This window comes from Danio rerio, chromosome 9 (genome assembly GCF_049306965.1).
Source record: "Danio rerio strain Tuebingen ecotype United States chromosome 9, GRCz12tu, whole genome shotgun sequence".
NCBI lineage: Eukaryota > Metazoa > Chordata > Actinopteri > Cypriniformes > Danionidae > Danio > Danio rerio.
The window spans coordinates 12986147-13012321 of record NC_133184.1 but is presented as its reverse complement, the minus strand read 5'-3'; the positions used below and the strand labels follow the sequence as shown (position 1 = coordinate 13012321).

The window sequence follows — 26175 nt, the reverse complement described above, 5'->3', positions numbered from 1 at the left end:
TTAAATCAAAACAAAAATATTTGCGCTCCAAACTGTTTGTAGCATTTTCGATTACTACAGAAGAATGAAGAGTTATTTAATTGCAATCATGTGATTAGTATAGCAGTCATGTGTTGTGCCCATTACATTTTGAGTTGAACACCTGCCCAAACTGTAATTGTGGGAGAAAATCCTGTGACATCACCTTGCAGGGCACATACACACAAATGGAACAAATCTCTGAAGCGGTAAAAGAAACAAATAAACTAAGCATAGCGGGGGCTGTGTGGTCCAGGATTGAGAACCACTAACTTGCTCACTCAAAGCAAGACAAAGATGACATGTATTTTTAATGAATAATTTATTTTTTTCCAAAATGGCTAGAATGTTCATAATCAAAATACATTACATCTTGCCTGCCTCACAAAAAGCTTTATAAAGAGTTATGAGATTGAAATCGCCATTCGAAGTGTGTAAATTATCATGCACAGTCATGAATTCTCAGATTTGTTTCTTTTGAAATCGTTAATCTTGGGTTATTCTAATCTGGAGTTTTACTAATCATAATATACTTTCACACATTACATTCCTTGTTTAACATCCGTATTAGAATATTCGCACTGTCAGCGTTATTAACTTGAAGAATGCAGCATTTCATGTCCTTCTTTACTGCTGACTGTTTTCAAGTTGATTCGTTTTTCCCATCACTTTTCCCCTCCCAGAATGCTGACTGTCCAAAGCATGTGAATACAAGACAAGTAATTGGCTCTGCATAACACTGCCCATAATTGGTACCACAATGTGGGCTTAATATCAGCGATATTCAACAGTCATAAAACCTGCTTTGAAGGGTTTTAAAAGGTAAAAAACTGTTCCTAACAAAAGTGAAAAGTTAACTTACCCGAGGCTGAAATCAGTCTACAAAATGAAGAAACCCAAGGGTTAAGCTCAGTGTCACTAACACAGTGCTATCGAGAGCTCAAGTTAACCGTTTTGTGCAATAAATGTTTTGTAAATTCAAATCAAACTGATTGGAGTAATATTGTTATCACTGTTTTTCTATGTAAGGCTTGACTGATTTGAGCAGAGAAGTTGAAGCTGTTCAAATGTTTTTTTTTTCTTTTTTTTTTCGTGAAGTTGTCATGTCTTGTTTCCTGTGTTGTCCAGCTGAGGTCGGTCCATGAACAGGATTCTGCAGTGTGGTGGAGCTCTTTCCAGCTCCAGCACTGTGATGTTGTTTAGCTGATTGGCACTGAGAAAAGGTCCAGGCACATACAGTGTCTGTTGAGGGCCTCGCTTGGGCCAATACCGCCCCAAGTTGAACCCGTTTACCCACACCTGACCCTGAAAAAAAAGTTATATAAATCTTGCATGTTAGTTATCCAAGTCCTGAAAAATAATAGGTATTACACGTGACCATGGACCACAAAACCAGTCTTACAGTATGTTGCATGAGTATATTTTTGGCAATAGATAAACGTCATTATATTGGACAATTATAATTATTTTTTTCTTTTAATGCCAAAAATCTTTAGGATATACTGTAGATTTAGGAGCAAGATGTTTCAAGAAAAAAATTTGTATACTACTGTATATCAAAACTTAATTTTTGATTAGTAATATACATTGCTAAAAACTAAATTTGTAAAAATTTAAACGTTATTTATAAACCCTCAGATTCCTGATTTTCAGATAGTGGTATCTCAGCCAAATATTGTCCTATCCTAACAAACCATGCTATTTTATGCAATTATGTATAAATCTCAATTAAAAAAAGACACTTATGACTGGATTTGTGTTCCAGGGTGACATATATTTGTAACATTTAACTTCTTTTGCTCACCAGCTTCTAGCTATGTTTCCATTACTCTTCAAATTATAATTGAAATGAGCCAAATGGAAACATTGCAAGCTCCCATGTATCGCAAACAAAGTTTTTATGCACACATGAGGTGGTTTTTAATCAATTCAACCTAAAATATTTCACCAAACAGTTTTTTTGGAATGGAAATTTCGTAAGTCACATGATCACTGCCTAAAAGGCTTGCATTAATTTGTAGAAATTGACTCCATTGGATACTTTTAGCCTCATAACACTAGCTAATGGAAACACTACCATGTTTTTTTCTTTTTCAACATTTATAAGATTGTATAAATAGATTATTCCTAAGTAACGTTACAAAAGTTACACAGCCAAAAACATTGTGTGTTAATCCATCTTTTGCTCTGTGAGCTCTAAAAATCTGAATGCTAATTAAACACCACAGTTGGGGGGTGTTAATATCAATACAAATAATGAGCCTCACCTTAGTCCATCCATTAAGTTTTACAAAAGTGTCCCATGCGCGGCCTGTAGGCTTCAGGGTTCCTGAGTAAAAGATTGGTCCATCTCCTGCTTCTGTCAACAGCCCAGAATGAGCAGACTGCAGCCAGCCATTGGCTACCGCAGTGTCGATATCCAATGGGTAGACAGACCAATCGGAAAGCACATCATTTCCCAAAATCAAGTTACCCAAGAGACCCTTAAAAATACATAAGACAAAAGACAGGATTTGTTTTTCAAGACATGTCATTTTTTTCAGATGGTTTTAAACTATATTTAACTTCAGCATATTTAGTACAGCTTGCCTTGTTATCATTGATGTAACTGCCAAAATTAACCCTGCCCATGTTCTCGACAAGTATGTCCAACTGATCCCCCTGGCGCCCGGTAATGTTCATCACCAGTCCAGTGTCCCGCTCCATCAGCCCCTGGTATACCTGCTCACATAGACATGCCTGGTTTCAAAATATATTCAATCTAAATATTAAGTCTTTCAAACTAAATCATGGTTCATGTAATGGTTCAGCATAGACCTATAGGCTCAAATAAGCCATTAAACTGAAATTAGCTAACCAAACATATTTGCAAGTCTTGTACAAGTATGAATGCACATAATAAAACACGATGACGAGTCCATTTAGTGAAAAAAATTACTGAGAATTTGGTAGGTGCTCTCTCAACTGTAGTTTCTAAAAAAAAAAAGTGCCTGTAACGCATCTATAAAAATAGATGATGCAGTTGAAGTGTATCCAGATATTATGTATATTATGTGGACTGACACAATTTCAATTTACTAGAACTTCTATATTAAGCTGCTTTGACACTATCTGCATGGTAAAAGCGCTATAGAAATCAAGATGAATTCAATATGTGTTTACACTGCAAAATCTACAGTCTGAAATCTACACTGCTTGTTAAGGTTTGATGAAAAAGCTTGTGAAAATACATTTCAAAACTTGTCAACTTTTTTAAAAATAGGAAATGATGACATTAAGTTATTCAGATGCTTGTTGATTTGTGTTATTTGTGTAACACATTAGCATGTAAACCTGTTTTTCAGCTTTAGAATCAAACAGTAGCTGAATTCTAACGTGTTTTTAAGTTGTTGCCCCTTATGGGTACAATTTGATCAGATTTGGGGCATATCCTCAGATGCCAATGTTTAATGTGTATTAAGTCAGGACATTGCTCTTAGCAGATCTAGACCAATGTGTGCAAACCAGCATTTCCTGACACACATTAACTTGATTTTTTACTTATTATTGCCTCCAGTGACCTTACCAGACAGTAAAGAGGCCATCGTTTGCATATTCCAGAATTTTGGCAGATGTTAAGGTACTTTTACACTTGCGATCAGAATCTGTTATCTCCTACTATTTAGTAGAGAAGTATGGAAATTTAGTATTTTTTTTCCTTTTGGATGCAGCCCTAATCATTTTTGGGTTTGCGTTTACACTTGTGCATTTGTGTTTAAAACACAGAGATAGTTTTTTTTAGAAATGTAATAAAAATGCCACTTGAAACAAAAGCCTGTTTTATTGTAAGATGTTGTTTTAAAGTAACACTAGCTTAAATAGCACTAAAGTACCATTAGTTTAATTTGCCACAGTAATCTCTTTACTGGCACCCACTGGCCTGTGTGAATGAAAGTAGCTTCTTAAATGCTGCTACTTAAACACATGTTTTTAACAGTTATGTGGCACTTTAGACCTTTAAAAACACCAAAAACCTAATTTTATTTAGGAAATTGTGGTGTTCTGTTTCACTGTAGATGAACTGAGAAACGTGACTATCCACAGTTGCTTTGTGATTGACCTTCTGGATTATTGTGTATCACAAGGCTGGGTGATTAATCTAAAAGTAATCGAAATTGACATTTAGAACCTATAATCAATCAATTTTTTCAATGACTTTTCTTTCAGTGTGTGGAGTCATGTGACCCCGCTCTGTTAAGGCTAATTTATACTTCTGCTTCGAACGCATGGGTATGGTCAGCGCAGCCTTCAAGCTCGTATACCTGTGCACAAATTGAACTACACATCGCATGCTTGCACTACATTGACAATGATTGGAAGCTGTGCCAGAAATGCCTTGAGATGCCATAATTTATATTTCGTATAGTGCGTGTTTCCTTCAATAATTTTAATATCAAGTAATGGATCCTTTATTAAAAAATTTCCCACTTGTAATATGAGAACATATTTATGGTAAAAAAAAAACTTGTCAGTGAACTAAGGCCAAAAAAATACAATAAATAAATAAAACAATCGTTCATGAATCATAATCTAGATTAAATGTTCATTTAATCGACATTTTGATTAGGACAAATCGCCCAGCCTTAGCCTATCATTCCCTGGTTCGTCAAGCTCCTCTCATATAATACACAACAACAGCAACATACATTCATTCCCAGTGAGTGTGCATAATCACATATTATGCAATTTCGTATGTATAATGTGAACAGAGATTGTTTTTCTGAAAGTTAATTTAAATGCCAGTCTGGACGAGGGCAGTTTTACAACTAAAAAAACGCACTAGCATAAACAGCACTATAGTACCATTAGTTTAATATGCCAAAGTAATCTCTTTACTGGCACCTACTGACCTGGATGAATGAAATTAGCTTCTTAAACACTGCTACTCAAAACATCTTTGTCTCTTGTTCTTTTTAATCTCATGTTAAACACACTTTAATTCAGTTTCAGAGTGTGGGAGCCAGTGCATAGAAGGTGTACACATCTAAGCTCCTAACCCACTGTTGTAGTGTCTGACTACCATGGTGAGAACAAAAACATTTGTGTTGGCGTGACCCGAACAAGTGGTCTGCTTACCCCATTCACAGAGACGTATGCGCGATCATGGATGCCATTGAGGGGCGAGATGAGAGGGGTCGGCTCGGGAACATTCCGCGGCAGAGTCGTTCGGTATAGCAGGAAGCCATAGTACTGCACACAGTTGACATAACACCAGTTATTACACCAATACTTGTTAAGTAGTGCTGTTTAGAAAAATGGGTCTAGGTCCAAGTTCAAGAAAACCCCCTGAATAACCATTTATGACCAAGGTTTGGTTAATTTCACACAATCTAGTCTCTGGACTTGCTGCATTCCAGACAGCTATATTTGAACCACTTATAAAAAATGAATCACTGTCTAACCATCTGAGATCAGGCATGGCTATAAACATTACCATTATGATTTTTACTATTACAACACACTGTGAGCATATATTAACAGCATTTGTTGTTTGCTTATGGCATCTGAAAGAGCGCTTAGACCCGGAAACTGTGCTATCAGACTTAACAAGCAGACACACAACACATGATTACCAATTGAAGAGTTCAGATGCAAAAGTGCCTATGATTATGTAGACTTATTTCACTTTAAATACCCTTTAAATAACTTATTTTTTGGCATAAAATGGAAATGACTGAACCTACACGCATAAGCCTGATAAAAATACTCATTTTAGAAGACCATTTTAGACGGCGTTTAGAGGTTTTTGCATCGGAACTCTTCAATTACGCTCATTTTAAATATACTAACTTGTTTAATCTCCTCAAATGTCAAGGGGTATTGAGATCGTACTGGACCTTGAGGTGATAGCGTATCCAGCAAGCTGCTAATGTTGCCAACCTGAAAGTGCATATGGACAGAGAAAGACAGATTCAATGGGTAAAAAATAAATAGTGCAAATTGAGCATGATTTGCTATGTGAAATATAAGTACCTTGTGAAGTGTAACGAAGCCATATGCAAGTTTTGGGGTGGCTGGTGGCATTGGACCAACTGGAATATCTCGAAACTGAAAACAAACATATGTCTGGTTTGATTCAATAACATTTAAAAAATCTTAATGTATCCAAACTGGCAGTGTACATCAGCATAATAACTAAATTCCTTTATTCCTGGAAAATATACACCCATGATCAAGAGATTAGGTTCAATGAAATCTTATTTTTTTATCATGGATTAAAGGGATAGTTCATTCAAAAATGAAAGTTTCCTCACTATTTACTCACATTCAAGCGGATGAACTTAAGTGTTATATTTTGTTCTGTGTAAATCAAGATATAAAAGATAAAACTACATGAAGATATTCTGAACAATCCAGGAAAAAAGCAGCCAATGACATTCATAGAACAAAAGAAGACTACGGAAGTTTCAATGGCTGCTACTTTCCAACATTCTTCAGAATATTTAGCATATGTGTTTAACAGAGAACAAGAAACTCAAATAAGTGGAGCTTTATTAAATGGTGGCAGAATTTAAATGGTTTATAGAACTGGTAAAGTCAGTTATTATTATATTTAAACATTTGCTTTTTTTTTATTTGTATTATTTAAAAGGGGCTTCTTTCAAAAACATTACCCTATTAAATAATTTTTTCTCTATAATTTTTGACATTGTTTTCATAGATAGATCCAAGTCGGTGCCGACGATGGCTGCATCAGTGGCATGCTCCAGTTATGGTTTTGTATTTTTGTTAGTTTGTCTCGTCTTTAGTTATTTGGTAACACTCTATAATAACTACACACTATTAATCATTTATTAAGCATTAGCATCTATTGAATTCATTATCTGTTTAGCATTAACTCTACATTAATAAACGTTAGTAAGCGGTTTATAACTGCAGCTACAAATGCTGTATTCTTGACTTATAACCACATTTCTAAAGTGCTTAAAATTGTAGTATTATTAACAAACCATTTGTATTTAAGAATAGTTGGTGGTTTATAAGATCATTTAGAATGAGTTAGTTAATGATTAATAAACTACTGAAATTAACACCTGAATATCTTAATATTCAGGCATATAGTAATGGTTACTATTAATGTTAATAAATGCTTTATTAACTCAACTTTATGCAGTTTTGTGACCTAATCTAAAGTGAGGACTATTAATGCTTTATAAATCCCTTCTAAATCACAATGAAAGGCTTGGTATCAAATTAACAATAATCTTTGCAATCGTATCTAAAAAGTAAAATTACTGTAAAGTTTAAACATTGCTGAATGACAAGAGTGTCAAAATAAGACATAAAATCAGAAAAAAACAACAACAATATAACAATCTAACAATATAATAAGATGCAATGTTTAAACTTTTTTTGTTTAAAATGTTTTTATTTTAGACAAGATTGCAAAGATTTGTTTTTCATTTGACATGGTTTTAATTGTGCATCTTCAAATGAAAAGAAATGAAGAATGTTGTTTATGTTATTTTTTTTCTTGTTTGGAATATAACTGAACCTTTAATTGTCATTTATAAGGGATTTATAAAGCATGAATAGTCCTCACTTTAGATTAGGTCACAAAACGGCATGAAGTTGAGTTAATAAAGCATTTATTAACATACAAATTAACTATTAATATATGCTTGAATAATAAAAATGATAAATGTTAATTTGACTAGTTTTTTAATCATTTACTAACTAGTCTACTAACTCTGAATGATTCTAAAAAACCAACAAACAATGCTTGAATAACTGATTTGTAAATAATACTTAATTTTAGTTATGAAAAATAAATCATAAGTCAAGATTACAGCACTTGTAGCTGCAGTTTTAAACTGCTTACTAACGTTTAATAATGTAGAGTTAATGCTTAACAGATAATGAATTCACTATTTGCTAATGTTTAATAATTGATTCATAGTGTGTACTTATTATAAAGTGTTACCTTTCTGCAATTATTTTCACCACAGACAAATTGTTTTATATTCTGTATATACAATGGTGTATGTAGTAATATACCTGTCCATACATTGGCCAGTTTGTATATTGTATTCTCTATTTAATTATTTTTAACTCTTTTATTATCTGTGTTTTTTCCCCGTCACCGTCATTTTGTTACACTGTGGATACAAATTCCTATTGTGGGTACAAGTTTTATTTATGGAGAAAATTTAAAAGCACTGCAGTGTTTGAGTGCTCTGTGTTTGTCTGATGTCATTACTGAAATGTGTATATTCCGTACAAAGTGTGAAACAGATTGGTTAGTTCTACTCAAACGAATTGTTCTGCATTCTGGAAAGTTAAGATGTTTTTAACTCTGTGCACCTGAATGCGAGCATGTCACGTGCAGGCCCCTTGCACACCATGTGCGCCTCCCTTCTTATTTGTGCCTGTAATCGGTGCGCCTCGATTGGAAATAACCCCAAGCTTATCTGCATTTCTTTCCAAGGCTCGTGCTCAGCAAACACATTTTAATAAAACTATCACGCTTCATACTGAAACTTCATATCAAACTGACAATGGTGTTGGGTCAATACCGATACCATTTTATCAGCCCAGCCCTACAGCTCTTTTGGATTCTGATCTGACATTCAGACTGTAATGTAGGTTTTCTTACATTCTTAATGACATCTCTGATGGCTAGCAGTTTATCAGTGGGGTCTCCTGCCTCTGTTAGAGGTGCGTTGTAATCATAACTGGTGACCACAGACCGAAATCTGGTATCATGATCTGCTCCTGTGAACGACAAACATTACATACACACATTACAATGACTGCGTTACCACATGAAAATGTTCACTGAGATAGCAGATATACAGTACCATTCCAGTAGCCGAAGTTTGTTCCTCCCTCAAACATGTACCTGTAAATAGACAAAAAACTTAGTGTAAATACCACATATCATGATGTATTAAAACTGAACTTAAGAAAATGCATGTTAAAGGGATAGTTCACCCAAAAATGACATTTCTGTCATCAATTACTTCAATCCTGTATAAGTTTCTTTCTTCTCTTAAACACAAAAGAAGATATTTTGAAAAAAAAAGTTGGAAACCTGTAACCTTTGACTTCTATAGTATTTGTTTTTAATACCATGGAATGCAGTGGTTACAGGTTTTCATCTTTATTCAAATGATCATCTTTTGTGTTTAAGGGGGAGTTAATAGTGAGGAACTTTTCATTTGGGGTGAACTATCCCTTTAAGTACACACACAAATATATTTCAAGTATTCTTTTGCAAAAGTGTCTTACATGTTGACACTGGCGCCCATGGATAACATCTCTCCCAGCATTTTGCTCACTTTGTTAGTGTCCACAGAAGCATGTTTGTCTCCCCAGTGATCCAACCAGCCTGTGTAGAACTCTGAATTCACCTGAAATGAAGACATGAATTACTGCTGCTGAATGACAGACAGACAGTTAATGTACTGCATAAATTTTCTCTTTCGTACTCACTAGTGGGCCTTTAGGCTCAAATCTCCTTTGTCGGATGAAGGCTGTAGTGATATTTGTGTCTGAAGGGGGAAAAAAAGCTTGAATAGTTTCCATTTGGACTTTGTGTGATTTTTTTTTATTATTATTTTTTTTATAAGTGTATTATTATTTATTTATTTATTTATTTATTTATTTTTTTTAGAGAGATTAAGATTACAAAGAAGGCGGCACACAACCCAAATGTTTGATTTCTTTTCTCCTAGGATTTATTTAAATTATTGAGTGCAGACCTTCTTTGGTACTTGTCAGAAATTAAAATAAAAAAAATGATTGATTTGTGTTAAAGTACTGATAACAGGTGCAAAAACTCTAAAAAGATGTCAAACAGTAAAACTTTAAAAGATGATGTCATGACACATTTGAATACATGGAATAACATTTCACTTTTTTTTTTCTTTTCACTTTTGATGTTGATTTTGATGAAACTTTGTCTTTGACCTAAATATTATAATAAACCTGTGGTTAATAATTAATTGTATTTTTATACACATTGTTTTTAACTAAATATCACATTTTAAACCCTTGTATTTCACCTATAAATTCATTATTACTTAATGTATTTTTATTAATTTATTGTTTTTTATACAGTTTTTAAACTATATTATATATATATATATATATATATATATATATATATATATATATATATATATATATATATATATATATATATATATATATTATTTATTTATTTATTATTTATTTATTTATTATTATTTTTTTTTCTTCTTGTAGTTCACCTATATATTTATTGTTGGCTAAAATGCATTACTATTAATTGTTTTTTTTTATCCTCACTTTTAACTAAACAATAATTTTTAAAGCAAATAGTTGTCTATGGATTTTTTTTGGATTCGTTTAAGGCAAATAATTAGTTGTTGTGTAAAGACAATTTATTAAAAAAAAGGTTGCCCCTAAAAGTATCTAATTATCTTTTCAAACTAACTTAGAACTGAAATTCTTGTTTATGCTATTACAGTATATACAATCGTCAAATAAACAAAAACAAACTAGTTACTGTAAATGTCTTAAAAGTGCTGCAAATGTCAACGTCAAATTATTATTATTTATTTTTTTACCTGTGCCAAAGTCTATAGTGGCATAAAGGCCCTCAAGCGTGCCGCAGCTCATCTCTTTATCCGTGTTTCCGTCTGTAGTAAAGAGAATGACGTCTTCTCCCAGAAACAAGCGGAACAGAGTGTGGAGGTGCCGCATGTAGTTATAATCACAAGCGAAGTAACTGCCATATTCGTTTTCCACCTCATTCATAAAAAAGAAAAACATGTCAATATAGCATAAGACACTGTTTATAGTACTTTTATAGTGGTAACACCAAACATAATTATTATGTACATACCCTCAGTCCTACAATACATGAGCATCAGTTACTGTAATAAGTACAATTGCATGGGCAGTAAATATTATTTGGATATTTTTCTCTTCGGGTGGAGAAGCTTAGTGGTTAAGTATCTCAGCTGGTAACAGAATGACAGAAGGTCTAAACCAGCAGTCAACATTGTCACTAGGGTTCATCCAGAAGAAAAAAACAACAACTTTCTAAATAAACAGATATTTAATGTACCAATTGTAGCTCTGTACCTTTCTTTGTTGTGTGTAAATTTGTTTTTCTTGTTATCCCCCCCCTGTAATCTTTGTTTTGGCTTTGTTTGTTGTCACTGTAAAAATATTATATATACACAGTTTAAAGCAGTAGGGGTTGGATTCCACACTTTTCTTTATTGTAAATATTTTCTCCTGTTTTTATTTATAGGTAGGAAGTGAGGTGTAGTATTGTATTTTTATTTCTGTTATTTTCTTTGTAAGGTGTAGTTAGTTTTATTGTGGGTGTTTAGGTAGTGTATCTTTTTATACAAGTTTAAAATAGTTTTTTTTTTTTTTTTTGGCTTCTCACTGAGTTATTCGGCGTCACATTTTGGGTGTTTAAAAAAAAGAAAGAAAAAGAAACAAATAAACAGAGCAGACTTTGCGGGTCCATACAAGTTATTTTATTTGTTAAGTGTTTTTTTTATTGTTACGTCTTTTACCCTAGACCAGGGTTGTAACAAAATAAATTAAAAAATATTTAAAATTTAACTAAAAATAATAAGTCTGACTGAGCTTATAAAAGACTAATAACACAGCTCAAACTAATCAATTCAACTGCTGTTTATTTTTAGGTAGAATAATCAACCCTCAAATGAATAATTGTATGCAAATTTGCTTGAGATTTGGAGTTGAAATATAATGATCTTCACAAGTGGTTTTTAAAGTGGGGGTAGCCCCACTTTTTTTTTTAAGTTACACAAAGTTGAACGTAATATTTTTAGTCAGTTTGATTGATGTAAGTTGAGATGACTGAAAAAGTCCATTTGATGCAACTAGAAAACATTTAACATAGCAGTATTTTGTTCAATGCTACCTTAGATTAAAAAGTCCCAATCGAATTCTGTTTATATGAAATTAGCCTGCTCCCCAACAGGCTGATCTACCAGAACTGTTGCTATGACAACAACTCTTGAATGAGTTTTTAAGAACGAAACAATCTTGGATCGTGTCAAATCGTCAATAACTAAATCCAGCTAATTGAGTATTACACGTGCAAAGAACGGACCCCAGCGATGTCCAAACTCAATCCTGGAAGCCCGGTGTTTTGCTGACCTAAGCTCCAACTTGCCTCAACACACCTGCCAGGAAGTTTCTAGTATATCTAGTAAGAGCTTGATTAACTGGTTCAGGTGTGTTTGATTATGGTTGGAGCTGAACTCCAGGACAGCGGCCCTCCAGGACCAAGTTTGGACAACCCTGAAGACAAGAATTTTACTAGGTGAATTCAAGCTTGTGGCTGATGATATAACATGAGAACAACTAGTTGATTAACCTAAACCCAAAATAAAAATTAACTCATTTCAGCAGTTCAGAATTAATTAAACTTATTTTTAAAGAAAAAAATTAATTTTCTATTTTTTAGTACTTTTTATCTTGTAAATTTAGCAGACCTTTTACAACCACTCGATGCTACATTTCACATTCCCTTTTATACAGTGTGTAATGTAGAGGTGTGTTAAGGTGTATTGTTGGTGTGTTGCTATTTTGTGACAACTGAAATGAAATGCACCATTGACCAACAAAAAGCTGGTCTAAAGTCAATGTTTCAGGGATGCACATACAAACAAAGATGCGCAGCAGCACATAATTACCTTTAACTATGTAAATTAAAGTATTAAAATGTAAAACATTGATATTTATTTGTTGATTCATACATATACAGCGGGAACACGTCATGTGTTTTCCTGGGAATAATATTTTAAAAGGAGCTGTTGGCATGGAATTGAACCAGATTTTGTTAAAACCCCAAACAATGCAAACATAAAACAAAACTAAAAAACCCTAAAAATTAAGTTCTGTGTATTAACAACCCTAAGGAAAAAGTACAGAACTACTGAAACGTATTTAACTCTTTATATAAAAGGCTTTTTTGGTGATGGCAGTTTAAAGATGACTCTTATATAGAGAATGAAGTCACATGAACTGCTCAGGTTTCTCACAGACTTCAGCAGAGTGTGAAAATCTTGAGGGTTCTGTTGGTCTCATCTACCAAATCTGATCTTTAATTTGTATATTCTATTGGATTCTGATCAGGTGATTGGTTGGGCCATTCTACAGCTTGATTTTCTTTCTTTGAAAGCATTTGAGAGTGATCTTGGCTGTTTGGGATCATTGTCTTGCTGAAATCTCCACCCTGGTTTCATCTTCATCATCCTGATAATGTAGATGTTGGACTCAAGTAGCTAATATGCATATACAATGAGGAAGAGCGGAGGATTGCTGAATAACTACTGAGAGATTTCAGCTGCTGTCAGGGGTTTTACTGCCTTTCTACACCTCCCTTTCTTCATGTGTTCAATACTTTTTTCCCTGTGTTATTTCATTTTATTACGCATAACTTCATTTGTAAACGAATTAGTTTTGTTCTTTGTATATGTGGTGTTGTTTGGTTGTTATCAACATCTAGGGAAAATTAAAAGTCAACGGTAATATGTTCAATACTTATTTTCCCCACTGTATTAACATTATTATTGATCCACTACCTTATTCTACACCACTGATTGGCTTTGTTTCATTATTTTATTTTATTCTATCCATCCATCCATCCATCCATCCATCCATCCATCCATCCATCCATCCATGTTCTATTTTTATTTATATCAGGGATCGCCATACTTGTTCCTGGAGGGCCGGTGTCCTGCAGATTTTAGCTCCAACCCTAATCAAACACATCTGAACAAGCTAATTAAGCTCTTACTAGGTGTACTTGAAACAGCCAGGCAGGTGTGTTGAGGCAAGTTGGAACTAAACCCTGCAGGGCACCGGACTTTCAGGAACGAGGTTGGTGACCCCTGATCTATTTTATTCTTGCTTCATTTTTTGATGGCATTTATCTATATTTATCTATAAGGATATGCTTTCTTCTGTTATGCATGTTGTTTATGTTCTCTTGTTTATATACTTTGACCTGTCCACCCAGTTACCTTTACATGCGCGCACACACTTTTTTTCTGTTATTTGTTTTTCTCTCTTTTCCATTTGTATTTGATTTCATGTCATATAATTTGTGTATCTCTTTGCATTATAATAATAATAATAAAAACTCACTAAGGGGTTAAGTAAAATATTAAACATGAAGGCTAATATCTAGCAAACAATTAAAGAAATGTTCTAATCTAAAATTAACTTCTCCATTGAACCTTTGAGCTATTTACTAATTAAATCACCTGCTAAAAATGGATAGAATACTTGATATAAGGCGCACTATATAATGTCTAGTCAGGTTTTATTCATGATCAACTTAAAGAGCATAGACTAAAATACTGATAATGGGATTTTAACAATCAATATTGATAACTCTAGAAGTTAAGTACCATATGCCCAGTGGTAAAACAGACACTGTAATTGTTTAACACACACATGCTAACTCTGTACCTGCACACTGATAATATTTCCTCCATTCTGATACAGCCACGGTCTCATCTTGGCAAGCAACACCGCCAACCAGTCGCTTGCTGCCTGTAAATACTCTGAAAAAAAAAAAGTAAGTATACACTATTAAAGACAGACCTGAGCCCATGTGAGGTCATGTCTTATTCAGAAATAACATATACCTTTGTCTGCCGAACGCAGGATAATATTGGGCTTTTGCAGCAACCAGGCAGGCAAACCACCCTAGAGGATAGATAAAAACTAACAATTTTACAGCTCACAAAATAGCAATCACGCACCCGTCTTTTGTGTTGTGACCAGAACAAATGCATACCAATATTACGAATCATTTCATCCTTGTTTAATTAATAGATACAGAAATAAAACTGTTCAGTCATCTGACCAGAAACTTAGGGAAAGAGTGATGTCATCAAAATCACGGTGCCATTTTGGTGAAAGTCAGAGACTGAGTAAGGTTCAATGAATGCTTTTATTTTCTACATGTTGTCCTTGTTTTAAAGCATACTAGCTTATGGCTAGCCTTAGCATATTCATATAATATTTGTATTTGTTTATTATTTTTTTTATTAAAGGGGTGGTCCACTACGATATTATATTTTAAACTTTAGTTAATGTGTTATGTAGCTGTGTGAACATAAACAACATCTCTAAATGTAATATGCTCAAAGTTCAATGCAAAGGCAGACATTGGCTTTTACATAGTTAGCTTAGCCAAGTCTACAGCGAACAAACTTTGGAGACTACAAAAAGATACATCCGGGTTAATGAGATCATAAATGCTTCAGGTTACACGTATTCACAACGTACACACATCCTGTGCAGCAACGAGGCGTGGCCAGAGGTGTTGTATTGTTATAGAAGAGAAAGCTAAAGTGGTGTCCAAATGCTTCTATTTCCACAGTGCTTCTTCTGTTTCTGTATTTGGGCTTCCAAAGGACACGACACAAAGTGAGAAGTGTTTACAATTTAATTTTAATTATTTTCCAGAAAATTATAATAAAAATATAGCTAGCCTTTGACAAAGGACAGCTTCCACAATCTCTCAGTTCAGTGCTGCATTTGGGTAAAAACTCCTAAAAGGGGAGACAGTTCAACCAAAATAGAAGAAGCTGTGGATTGTTAGCCACAACCTGTAGGTATTTTTATTTGTTAAAATTGATCAATTACATGCATAATGTCTAGCATTAATGGTATGTTGTAGCAAGGATGTAAACAATAGGAAATACTGTTTGGCACCGCTAACAATTTAGCTACAAATTCATATTTATCCTTCAAACCGCTGTAAACACCCACAATCTTCAGCAGCGCTGGAATGGATGCGGACACTTTCCCCTGTGTTCTATATCTAAAATAATAAACTCGCTAAAGATATGTGAACATTTCTTATTACTTACACATGCTTATTCTAAATATATGTGAAAGACACTTTTCAAATTTTATTTTAGAGAGTAGATGTGAGGTGTGCTCAGGCTCTTCCTTTTCTGTCTGATTCAGGCAGCTAACAGCTTCTCTGTTTACACATCGCTAACGTGCATGCTTGTAGGGAAATGACAAGGTGATGCGGAGCCAATCCGTGAATCACAGCACATTATGTTAGCTGACCAATCAGAGCCCCTAGAGAGTGGGCCTTTCAGAGGAAATAGGAAATATGACAGTTGTTTTTATGTTAGCTGAGTAGCTGTATATAATCTAAGTAAAATATATGAAAAATAACATGATTTTGTACAAGTAAAGCATGAGCACACATTGCTTTGCATCTTATAAACACAACCAAGCCTTAAAAATACACTGTGGACCACCTATTTAAAGGAATAGTTCACCCAAAAATTTAAATTCTATTATCATCATTTAATGTTTGTTTGTTTTTTCTTTTGAACACAAAATAAGATATTTTGAAGAATGTAGGTAACATTAATCATCGGAAGTATTAAAAACAAATACTATGGAATAACAGCATATTTATTTTTAGTGAACTATCCCTTTAACATAATACTAACAAATTCATAAAAAAAGCAACAAAAAAAAACTTGCACACAAGCTTTTTTCTGAAAAAAAAACAAAAAAAAAAAACGAAATGCTTTTTTTTATTGAATTATTTGATGTATATTTACTTTTTTCTTTTGACAAACGTATTGTATTACTTCAGGAAACTCATATTTATGCAACAAAATGTATAAGCAACATTTATAATGCTATAATGTCATTATTTTTGGTAAATCATCACTTTTACTGTACATCAGAGCAGCATGAACATTATGCTAAACATCTCATTTTGTGTTCTATGGTGGAAAGTACCAAAAACCCATCATTTTTGCATGATATATTCTTTTAAAATTACACTTCCTGGAAAATCATTCCCGCAAGTACATTCAGAAATGCATGACAGCATCTCAAATTTAGCAACATAGGGAAGTAGCAGTTACCATTTCCCATTCTGCGCAGATGTACGGCCCTGGTCGCAGGATGACTAACAGCCCGGTCTGATTGGCCAAGTTCAAGAAGTACTCAAGGTCTCTGTCTCCTGCAAAGTTGTACACACCTTGGACAGTCTCATGGAAGTTCCACGGCACATACCTGCAAGTAAACAAACCAAAGATTTTAGCAAGGTGTGTAACGTGACTGTGTTCAGTATGTAGTGTTTGTTTCACGTACACCTGAATAGCATTGAGTCCAGTCATGTACATCTTGAGCAGCCTGTCCTGCCAATATTCCCGAGGGATACGCGAGTAGTGGATGCTTCCAGAGATGTACTGAAATGGCTTTCCATCCTTTCGGAAGCAGTTGTTCTTGTAGTCGATGGAAAATGAGCGCAAATCTGCCTAAAAACAGAACAAATTTGCAAGTTAAAAAACTGCAGAGTGCCGGAAAGAATCTACTTCTCACAAAAAATATTGAAATATTTTAAGCATACTTCAATTACAAAAAAACTTTGACTACTTAAAACTTTGTCATTATACTAATATTAATGTACTAATAGTCATGTAGGTCAGTGTTTCTCAACCATGTTCCTGCAGGAACACCAACACTGCACGTATTTGGATGTCACCTTTGCCTGTCACACCAAAAACAGGTCTTTCTGTCTCTGCTGATAATCTGAATCAGGTGTATTTGGTTAAGGAGACATGGCAAATGTGCAGAGCTGGTGGTCCTCAAGCAACATGGTTGAGAAACACTGATGTAAGTGGATTTCAATGTAACTTCAAACTAAAGTACAAAAATATAAGTGTAGACTTTCTAAATAGATCTTTGTATGGCTGCAAGATGTATTTTAGAGATCGATTGGTCTTTGAAATCTCTTTAAAGGTATTAAAAAGGTCTGTTGTGCAAACATTCTAAACATCAAACATCTTAAAGACATTTTCTAAATGTCTGTTTAACGTATGAAAGATTGCAGACGAGCAAATGCGCTAATAAATACGTGTTCCAGATGTAAACACAAGCATCAATTAGACGTCTCGGGGAAGTACGTGTACTATCACTACAGGTGAACTTCTAGGCATAGTTTACTAGTAGAATTAAATTATTATTTTTTTAATTAACTTTTAATTCACTAATTAAACTTGTTTGTTTTCTTTAAGTGAAATCCACATTGTTCTTATAGATTATCATTTATATATTTATTTTTGTAATGGGTTGCACTTTACAATAACAGAACATGAAATAATAATGTGTTAATATGTAAACTAAACATTACTTTATTATGAATTAATTATGAGTTACGGCATGCACTAATCATGAGCTAACGTTAACTACAACATGAGTCACACATGAGTTCAAGTGTGAGTTACGGCTACCTTAATTACTTGTTAGTACATGCTGTTAATTAATGTATTAATTAACATTTAAGTTTAAGCTAAATGTAACCATGAACTCATGAGCTGTTAATGTAAAATTATGTCATGACTTTACTTGGAGGGGCACATCACCATTAACTCATCCTGATGAACTCCTGTGTTTAAACCGTTTATGTTGATGATGACAGAACACTTTTCTGTTGCTATTTAGTGTAAACACACAAGACAGACGTGTATAAGGAGTTCATGAGTAGTTAAGAATGGCTTCATGATACGCCCCTCCAAGTAAAGTCATGATATAATTATACATTAACATATCATGAGTTCATGATGGTTGAATTAAGCACAAACTAATGTGGTAATGAATACATCAATTTACACACAATCATGTACTAATTAGTAATTAAAGTAGCCGTTATTCACACATAAAGTCATGTGACTCATGTTGTAGTTAAGGTTAGTACAATGATTACCGCATGCCTTAACTCATCATTAATTCATAATAAAGTGATGTTAAGTTTACATATTAACACATCATTATTCATGTTCTGTTATTGTTAAGTGTAAACTTATAATGCAAGTAAAATACTAAAATACTCTACACTAGGCAGGGGATGATAACCGGTTTTAAGGTTTATCGCGGTTTGGAAAAGTCAAGGTTTTAAAACCGCCAACATTTTCTGTCATAGCAGTCCTATGGAATATGTAAGAATTTTTTTTTCAAAACTACTTCATTTAGTTTTTTTTAGCCTTTTAACTGCACAACGTTAATTGATGCGCACACACAAATTTAGTTTTATTTACTTGCTGTATTTATTTTTATTATTTAAACCAAGAATATAAAATATTTTTAGAAACATAAGAGCATTTGCACACACCATGTAGCTACAAGCTTCTTGCATTTGTGTTTTTTTTCCAGGCAGAAAAAAATAAACCTTTCTGTGATTGGTCATGTTTCACGAGTACATCTTGATTTAAAGCAAATTAAAAATACGGCGCACATTTACTGTTAATGACATGTTTGCTGTTCCAAAATACTTTTGATGCTTCTTAAAATAAAGTATACTGTGTTTAATGAGGGAATTTTTTTTACCTAGACAATAAAAAATAAAAACATATTGTAGAGCAGTAATTACAATACCGTGAAACAGTGAAATTTTTAACCAATATCATATCGTCAGAATCTTATACATATCATGCCTACTCTAACTACAAAGAACATTCAGTTAGACTTTTTTATAAGCATAAATAAATATTTTAAGTATGTTTCTGAGTACAAACAGTATATCTTATTTGATGAACCTGACACGATGTTGACATTTCAAACTTTTTTGGGGTTTTCTATAAGCGATTACACATTTCAAAATCTCTCCAGTTGCTTTAAAACAATAGGATGGGTAATTTGAATCAGATACTTACCAACACAGAGCTTATTGTCAAAAGGCACAAACTTATTAAAACGAAAGTATTGAGTGACTTCATCTCTAAATCAAACGGATCAGACGCAGTAACGATGTTCCGTTTGACATTATGGTGACGGTAATGTGTCAAGAAATATTGCTAAAACTGCTCAGACTTTTCCGTTCTCTCATCTTGCATAAAGCACTTCTCTCTTCAATAGATTTGCAGTGTTTCTTCTCTTTGAACATGACAGTCATGTGACTCTTTTCAGTTCTGTCGTTCTCTGGGTCCTAAAGCCAACCTGTGTAAATTTTAACCCTATTTTCCTGTCGTTCGCAAATCAGATTATTTTGCTCTAACATGCATGCGAGAGTTAATCAGTTATGACAAGTGCTTGCTGGAAGAGATGTTGGTTAGTATTTTAAATATATGAAATGTGTTTTCTCATACAAAGTCAAACCCGAACACCAGCAAACCAGTTTAACATATTGAACATAACATATTATAATAACAGAGAAAGATTAGTTTTTGATTTATAATGCTGTTTTGCATTATTTCAGTCAGTTTATCCACATGAATAAAATACTACAGAAACATTTTCTATTAACTTAATTTATAGTGAATATAGATTAGAACCATGCACTTGAATGAACATGTTGTGATAATTCTGTAGTTGCTGTACAAACCGCTCACATTATAAGCAAATTCCCCAGTACCTATAGTGTACTACAATACACTACTGTTTACTGTAGTAAAATCTAAAGTATTCTAATATAATGCAGTTTATAAGGTCACTAGTTAATATTACAGTCTGCATAGTATTCATTATCAAATGGTAAACACTACAATATATATGGTTAAAAAAATATTGTAGTATTTACAATAATTTACTATAGTATTTTTTCATTCATTCATTCATTTTCTTGTTGGCTTAGTCCCTTTATTAATGCGAGGTCACCACAGCGGAATGAACCACCAACTTATCTAGCAAGTTTTTACGCAGTAGATGCCCTTCCAGCCGCAAGCCATCTGTGGGAAACATCCACACACACATTCACACACACACTCATACACTACGGACAATTTAGCCTACCCAATTGTATACTACGACATATACCACGCGAAGGCAGGGAGAACATGCAAACTCCACACAAGGTTCGAACCAGCGACCCAGCGACCTTCTTGTTGTGAGGCGACAGCACTACCTACTGCGCCACTGCCTCGCCCCTAGAACTTGTTTTAATCCGTTTAATAAAAACATATACAAATTTAAATGCAATTTTAAAATTATTTATTTACTATTTTAAATCATTTATTTAAATATTAATATATGTTTATTAAATAAACAAAAAGCTTGAGAACTTTTTTCTTGAGAACAATTTTTGAGCCAGTGAGGTTAAGACCAACTGATTTATTTTATTTAAACAGCAGTAAAATGCAGTTGCTGCATTTACAACTCGAATCCGGCCTTTTCATGTAGGCTAAATAACGATGAACTTCCTATAGATTGTGCACATCAGTTGTATATTGTGAAATTTCTTGAGTTAATGACCAGCTTCACGCGCTCGGTGGCGCTACAGGACAGAAACTGGTGTTTATTTACAGCTTCACACACCTGGGGGGTATTCCAGAAAGCTGGGTTAACTTACCATCTGCTAAAACCTAAACTCTCGGTTGATTTACCCAAAACCTGCTTACCGCGAGTATGTTGGTTCCAAAACAGGTGACAAGAGTTAGTTAAATCAACCTGCTGAAGATAACCGCGGGTTAATGCGCGTGCACGGCACACACCTGAAGGCATTTTCAGTAGATCGCCGAATTCACGAGTCACCATAGAAAGTCAGGGTGAGAAAAAAAAAGGGCAACGCACTTTACAGAGGCGAAGCTGGAGGTTTTAAACACAGAGATTACACATCTGCTTCAACGAAGGAAAGAAATATAGAATAAGAAATAGATAAGAAAATAAAAAATAAATAATAAGAAAATTTATTAATTGATTAAACTACACATGCCACCCTCCATTTTATTGTAATGATAAATTAAACTACTCTTTAACATCCTTTTTGAGTATGTTGTGTAACCATTCATGCATTTAATTTTCCTTCCATTAATTTCTTAAGGCCACAATATGTGTATTGACTAATAAGGCTTATAGAAATTGTAATCTTTCTGGAGCTAGAACTCTGTCCAAAGTCATTAAACACAGAAACACTCTCCTAAAAGGTAATATTTAATTACTGGAGCTCTTTATTTAACACTCTAGAATATGCTTTCTGACATGCAGCTAATAGAAAGAGGCCTGTCTAACTGCTGTGTCCTATAATAAAGGCTTTTCAGTGGTTGAGTTTTTGACTTAAACCACACACTCTGTCACTGTTGTAAGTGATTGTTGTCAGATAGCTTTAGGTTCTTTTTATTTTGCATGCAGACGAAGTTCCTTCTGCCTCAACTAACAAGCAGTGTAAGAATTTTCTGCACTTTTCCATATTTGAATATTACTCTTGGATCACAAAATCTTTTATCTACATATTTAAATTCTAAAGTAGCTGTATAAGGTCCATCTTCAAATATAAAGTCACATGAGCATCAACTTAAGGTGAGAAATGTATATGAAAAATATGTTACACGTTTAAAGGTGCGTGTGTAAAGCAGTGTACAAAATCATTCATTTTATTTCAGGAAATGAAGAAATGAACAGACCAAACTATTTGAGTAAACATAGTTTTTTGACTAATTATATTTTTTTTTTTAGCACTCTTCCATCTGTTTTGTCTGCTTGGGTCACTGAGATTTCCTCTGGGTCAGACTGCAGGTACGTGTCATCGTATAAGGCAGAAAAGGGGATCTTTTGTCCTCCAGCAAGTAACAATGTAGTGCCCAGTAATGATTCTATTGTATAATACAAATATAATAAAAATAAACATTGTGTTAAGCAACATTTGCTTTATAGTTTTTTTTTTTTTTACTATATTTGTGTTATACACTTGAATCATTATTTCCTGAAAATCAGCCATTTAGCCTCAACATAGTGATGAGGTGGGGTGTGTGATGAGCTGGTAAGTGGAAGCAGTAATGAGTTTAATAGTTGAAACATCAAAAGATTAAGGATAGAAAATTAAGTTGTACCTGCACACTTATACTTTGGACAAATTTTATATTATCAGTGTCCTTTAGTGACTGATGGAGCTTTAAAATCGGCTGCAATTAATGCACACAATAGCATTTAGAAACCCTGAAAAAAAATTATATTAAAAAATGTAGGTGTGTGTGCGTGAATGTATATATAAGAACGACGTCCTACATCTTAAATTATAGATATATTTTCCTACAAAAAACAAAGCTGCCACTTATAATATTATACAGAAATGTGAGGGTGCAGAAGGAGAGAAAAAACACACAATCTTTATGTGAGATTCGAACTCACTCCGTTGTGCGCTCCGTTGTTCTTTATCGACGCACTGTCCACTACTCTATTGCCGTGCTCTGAATCATCTGTGTAATGATACGCAGTGATTTATGACCAAGGAACTGTACGAAAGTGTAAAAAACAGTTCAGTGCCAGGCATACTGTACAGGTGGTCCTACTGCCACATTGTACAGTTGCCTAAAATGCCCTGACGCGAATACAAAGAGCTGCACTGAATGTTTTTTATGGTAAGCGCAGACCCGGGGTTTGTCACATTTGATTTCAAAAAGGTTTGTTAAATACATTGACATTATGAATTTGGTTATGAAAAAAACTATGCACTTATAACCCTCTCACAACGAAAAAACTTGTATTTGTGTGTCCATATCCATAAATATTCTCATCAAAAGAGCATGCAATGCTTAGTAAACTCTCTAAAACAGACAAACTCTAAAACATAGCAACTTACTCTCTGAACATAACCTGCTCCGGAGCAGGTTATCTTCAGAGAGTAAGTTGCTATGGCTACTTAACATACCCAGAAGTTACCTCCGATTTTGGAACCAAAGTTGAGGTTATCCACCTACATACTCTCAAACTTACCCGGGTATGTCACATAACCTGCTTTCTGGAACAGCCCCCTGCTCTTCAGCGCCGTCTTATGAAGCACTATGAAGTGAAGTCTCTAAATATTGAATGTTTTTATTTCTTCTATTTTGTAAAATAATAGGCTATTTATTTGACTCTCTCTACCTTGGAATGTAATATAGTGAGTGAACTTTTATTTTTTATTAACATTAACTGTAAATAGGCTACAGCTTTTGTTGCAGTAGTAGGCCCTACATTATGAGTGCACATTCAGTAAACACACTTTCTAATATTTTTCTCAAGGTGTTTTTCGCAAGGTCTGTAATGAGAGTCTGCTACTGTATATATGAAGAAGAAGAAGAAGAAGAAGAAGAAGAAGAAGAAACACTTTATTTGGGAAGTGTGCTTCACACATGTGAGTGGGCTTGACTCCACCTGTAGAAACTCTCTATAAAAAAACACAAACCCTTAGTCTTACTTCAGCACTTAATTCTCTGAGCATTTACAGTTCTTTTGTATAATTAGCAGGGGCGCCTCATGGGAAAGAAAGTTGCTGGTTCAAGTATCGACTGGGCCAGTTGGCATTTCTGTGTGGAGTTTGCATGTTCTCCATGTGTTTGCGTGGCGGTGCTCTGGGACTAAGCGTAGGGAGAATAAATAAATGAATTGCCTCATGCTTTATCGCTGAACACCTCAATTGTAAGTTGCTTTGGAAAAGTGTCTGCTGAATGTAAATGAATCAACAATTCCACTTTATATCACCCTGAATACATTTTTGTTATTTTAGTGACGATGCAACTATGTCTGAAGCTACAGGGGATTTTTTAAATTTAATTTACACAACCTTATGTAACTTACTCGAAAATTAACATTTGTGGTTTATAACAACATTAGTCAGTACCAGGTGTGTATTGTAGACAGATGAGCTGGTGAAGTGGCTTGTCAGCAAGGTTCACTTGCGCTAAACGATTGATTATGAATGTTTACAGCTGAATCCAGACGCTGAAATAAACAGTTAGCAGCCTTGACACTTAGGCCCTACAGCACAGCGCGGCCATTTACTGACAACATCTGCTGGACACCGTGAACAGTAAAACACACGAGACAGTGCACAGAGTTTGTACTTGAGTTTTAGGAAGGCAGATGCTGAAGTTTAAAAATATTTTTACGGGTCGCTCCCAAGTTCCTCTTGAGTGTGTAGTGGAGGCTAAACCGGCCCATATGTTAGAAGAGCAAGTTTTAAGACTTTTAAAGGCATTCTTTTGAAAACCAAGCCTAATATGTTAGGCAGTAATGCTGTCATTATCCTGCTAAGCTGAGTAAGCAAACACACACACACACAAATCACCACTGATGCGTTCGTAGTCTTCACTTCAATTGCTAAGTTACTTTATCTTATGTAAACTATGAAAGTATGTAAATTTTACAATACACTGTTTTATCATCTACATTAAAGGGATTTTTCACCCAAAACTGAAAATGTACTCACTCTCCCTCAAGGGGATTCAGACTTTTATGAAATTTCTTGATTTTTTTGGAACACAAATGAAGATATTTTGAAGAATGATGAAAACCTGTAACCACTGACTTGTGTAGTAAGAAAAACAGATATTATAGAAGTCCATGTCTACAGGTTTGCAACATTTGTCAAAATATCTTCTTTCGTGTTTAACAGAAGAAAGAAACTTGTAAAGGTTTGAAACAAGTAAAGGATGAGTAAATGAGGATAGGCCTAGAATCTTTCATTTTGGGGTGAAAGTATTGTAAGTATTGGATTCAATTTAAAATGTACCTAAAACAATACTCTTTTAACAAGCATACCAAAACATACATTTTCCTCATAACTCAAATTAAAAATAAAATAAGAATTATTTATAAAAGAAGTAATACAATTGATATAGAATTACCCTTACTTGAAAACAAGTGCAAATACATACAGTTGCATCAGAATTATATAACTACCTGAATTAGCCCCCCCCCCCCCCCCCTGTTTATTTTTCACCTAATTTCTGTTTAACGAAGAGAAGACCTTTTCAACACATTTCTAAACATAATAGTTTTAATAACTCATCTCTAATAACTGTGTTTCTTTATCTTTTCCATGATGACAGTAAATAATATTTGACTATATGTTTTTCAAGACACTTTTATACAGCTTAAAGTGACATTTAAAGGCTAAACTAGGTAGGTTAGGGTAATTAGGCAAGTTATTACAAAATGATAGTTTGTTCTAACTATCAAAATATATTTAGCTTAAAGGGGCTAATAATTTTGACCCTGAAATGTTTAAAAAAAATTTAAAACTGCTTTTATTCTAGCTGAAATAAAACAAGTTAGAATTTCTAGAAGAAAAAAATATTATAAGACATGCTGTGAAAATGTCTTAACATGCTTGCTCTGTTAAACATAATTTGGAAAAATTTAAAAAGAAAACAAAATCAAAGAGGGGCTAATAAT

General features: G+C 33.9%; 1 protein-coding gene across 1 annotated transcript; it reads right to left on the bottom strand.

Annotated features, from left to right (window-relative positions):
- Nucleotides 1-398: 398 nt before the first annotated feature.
- Nucleotides 399-19939, bottom strand: glb1l (galactosidase, beta 1-like). Its single transcript, NM_001122856.1, has 16 exons — nt 19743-19939; nt 17182-17348; nt 16953-17103; nt 14691-14751; nt 14512-14606; nt 10611-10791; nt 9493-9551; nt 9289-9410; nt 8859-8899; nt 8654-8772; nt 6031-6105; nt 5848-5937; nt 5134-5247; nt 2608-2739; nt 2286-2501; nt 399-1323 (listed from the first exon to the last, which is right to left on the bottom strand). The coding sequence occupies exons 1-16, from the start codon at nt 19803-19805 to the stop codon at nt 1120-1122; spliced, it is 1890 nt and encodes a 629-aa protein (NP_001116328.1). The 5' UTR covers nt 19806-19939; the 3' UTR covers nt 399-1119.
- Between the last annotated feature and the right edge of the window lie 6236 nt (nt 19940-26175).

Excerpts from the sequence above, each read along its gene's own strand:
- glb1l (NM_001122856.1), bottom strand. The coding sequence starts at position 19,805 with ATGAAGTCACTCAATACTTTCGTTTTAATAAGTTTGTGCCTTTTGACA. Across the intron at positions 2,740-5,133 it reads CATACGTCTCTGTGAATGGG|GTATACCAGGGGCTGATGGA; the intron begins GTAAGCAGACCA and ends CTATGTGAGCAG. Across the intron at positions 2,502-2,607 it reads GTTACATCAATGATAACAAG|GGTCTCTTGGGTAACTTGAT; the intron begins GCAAGCTGTACT and ends TGTATTTTTAAG.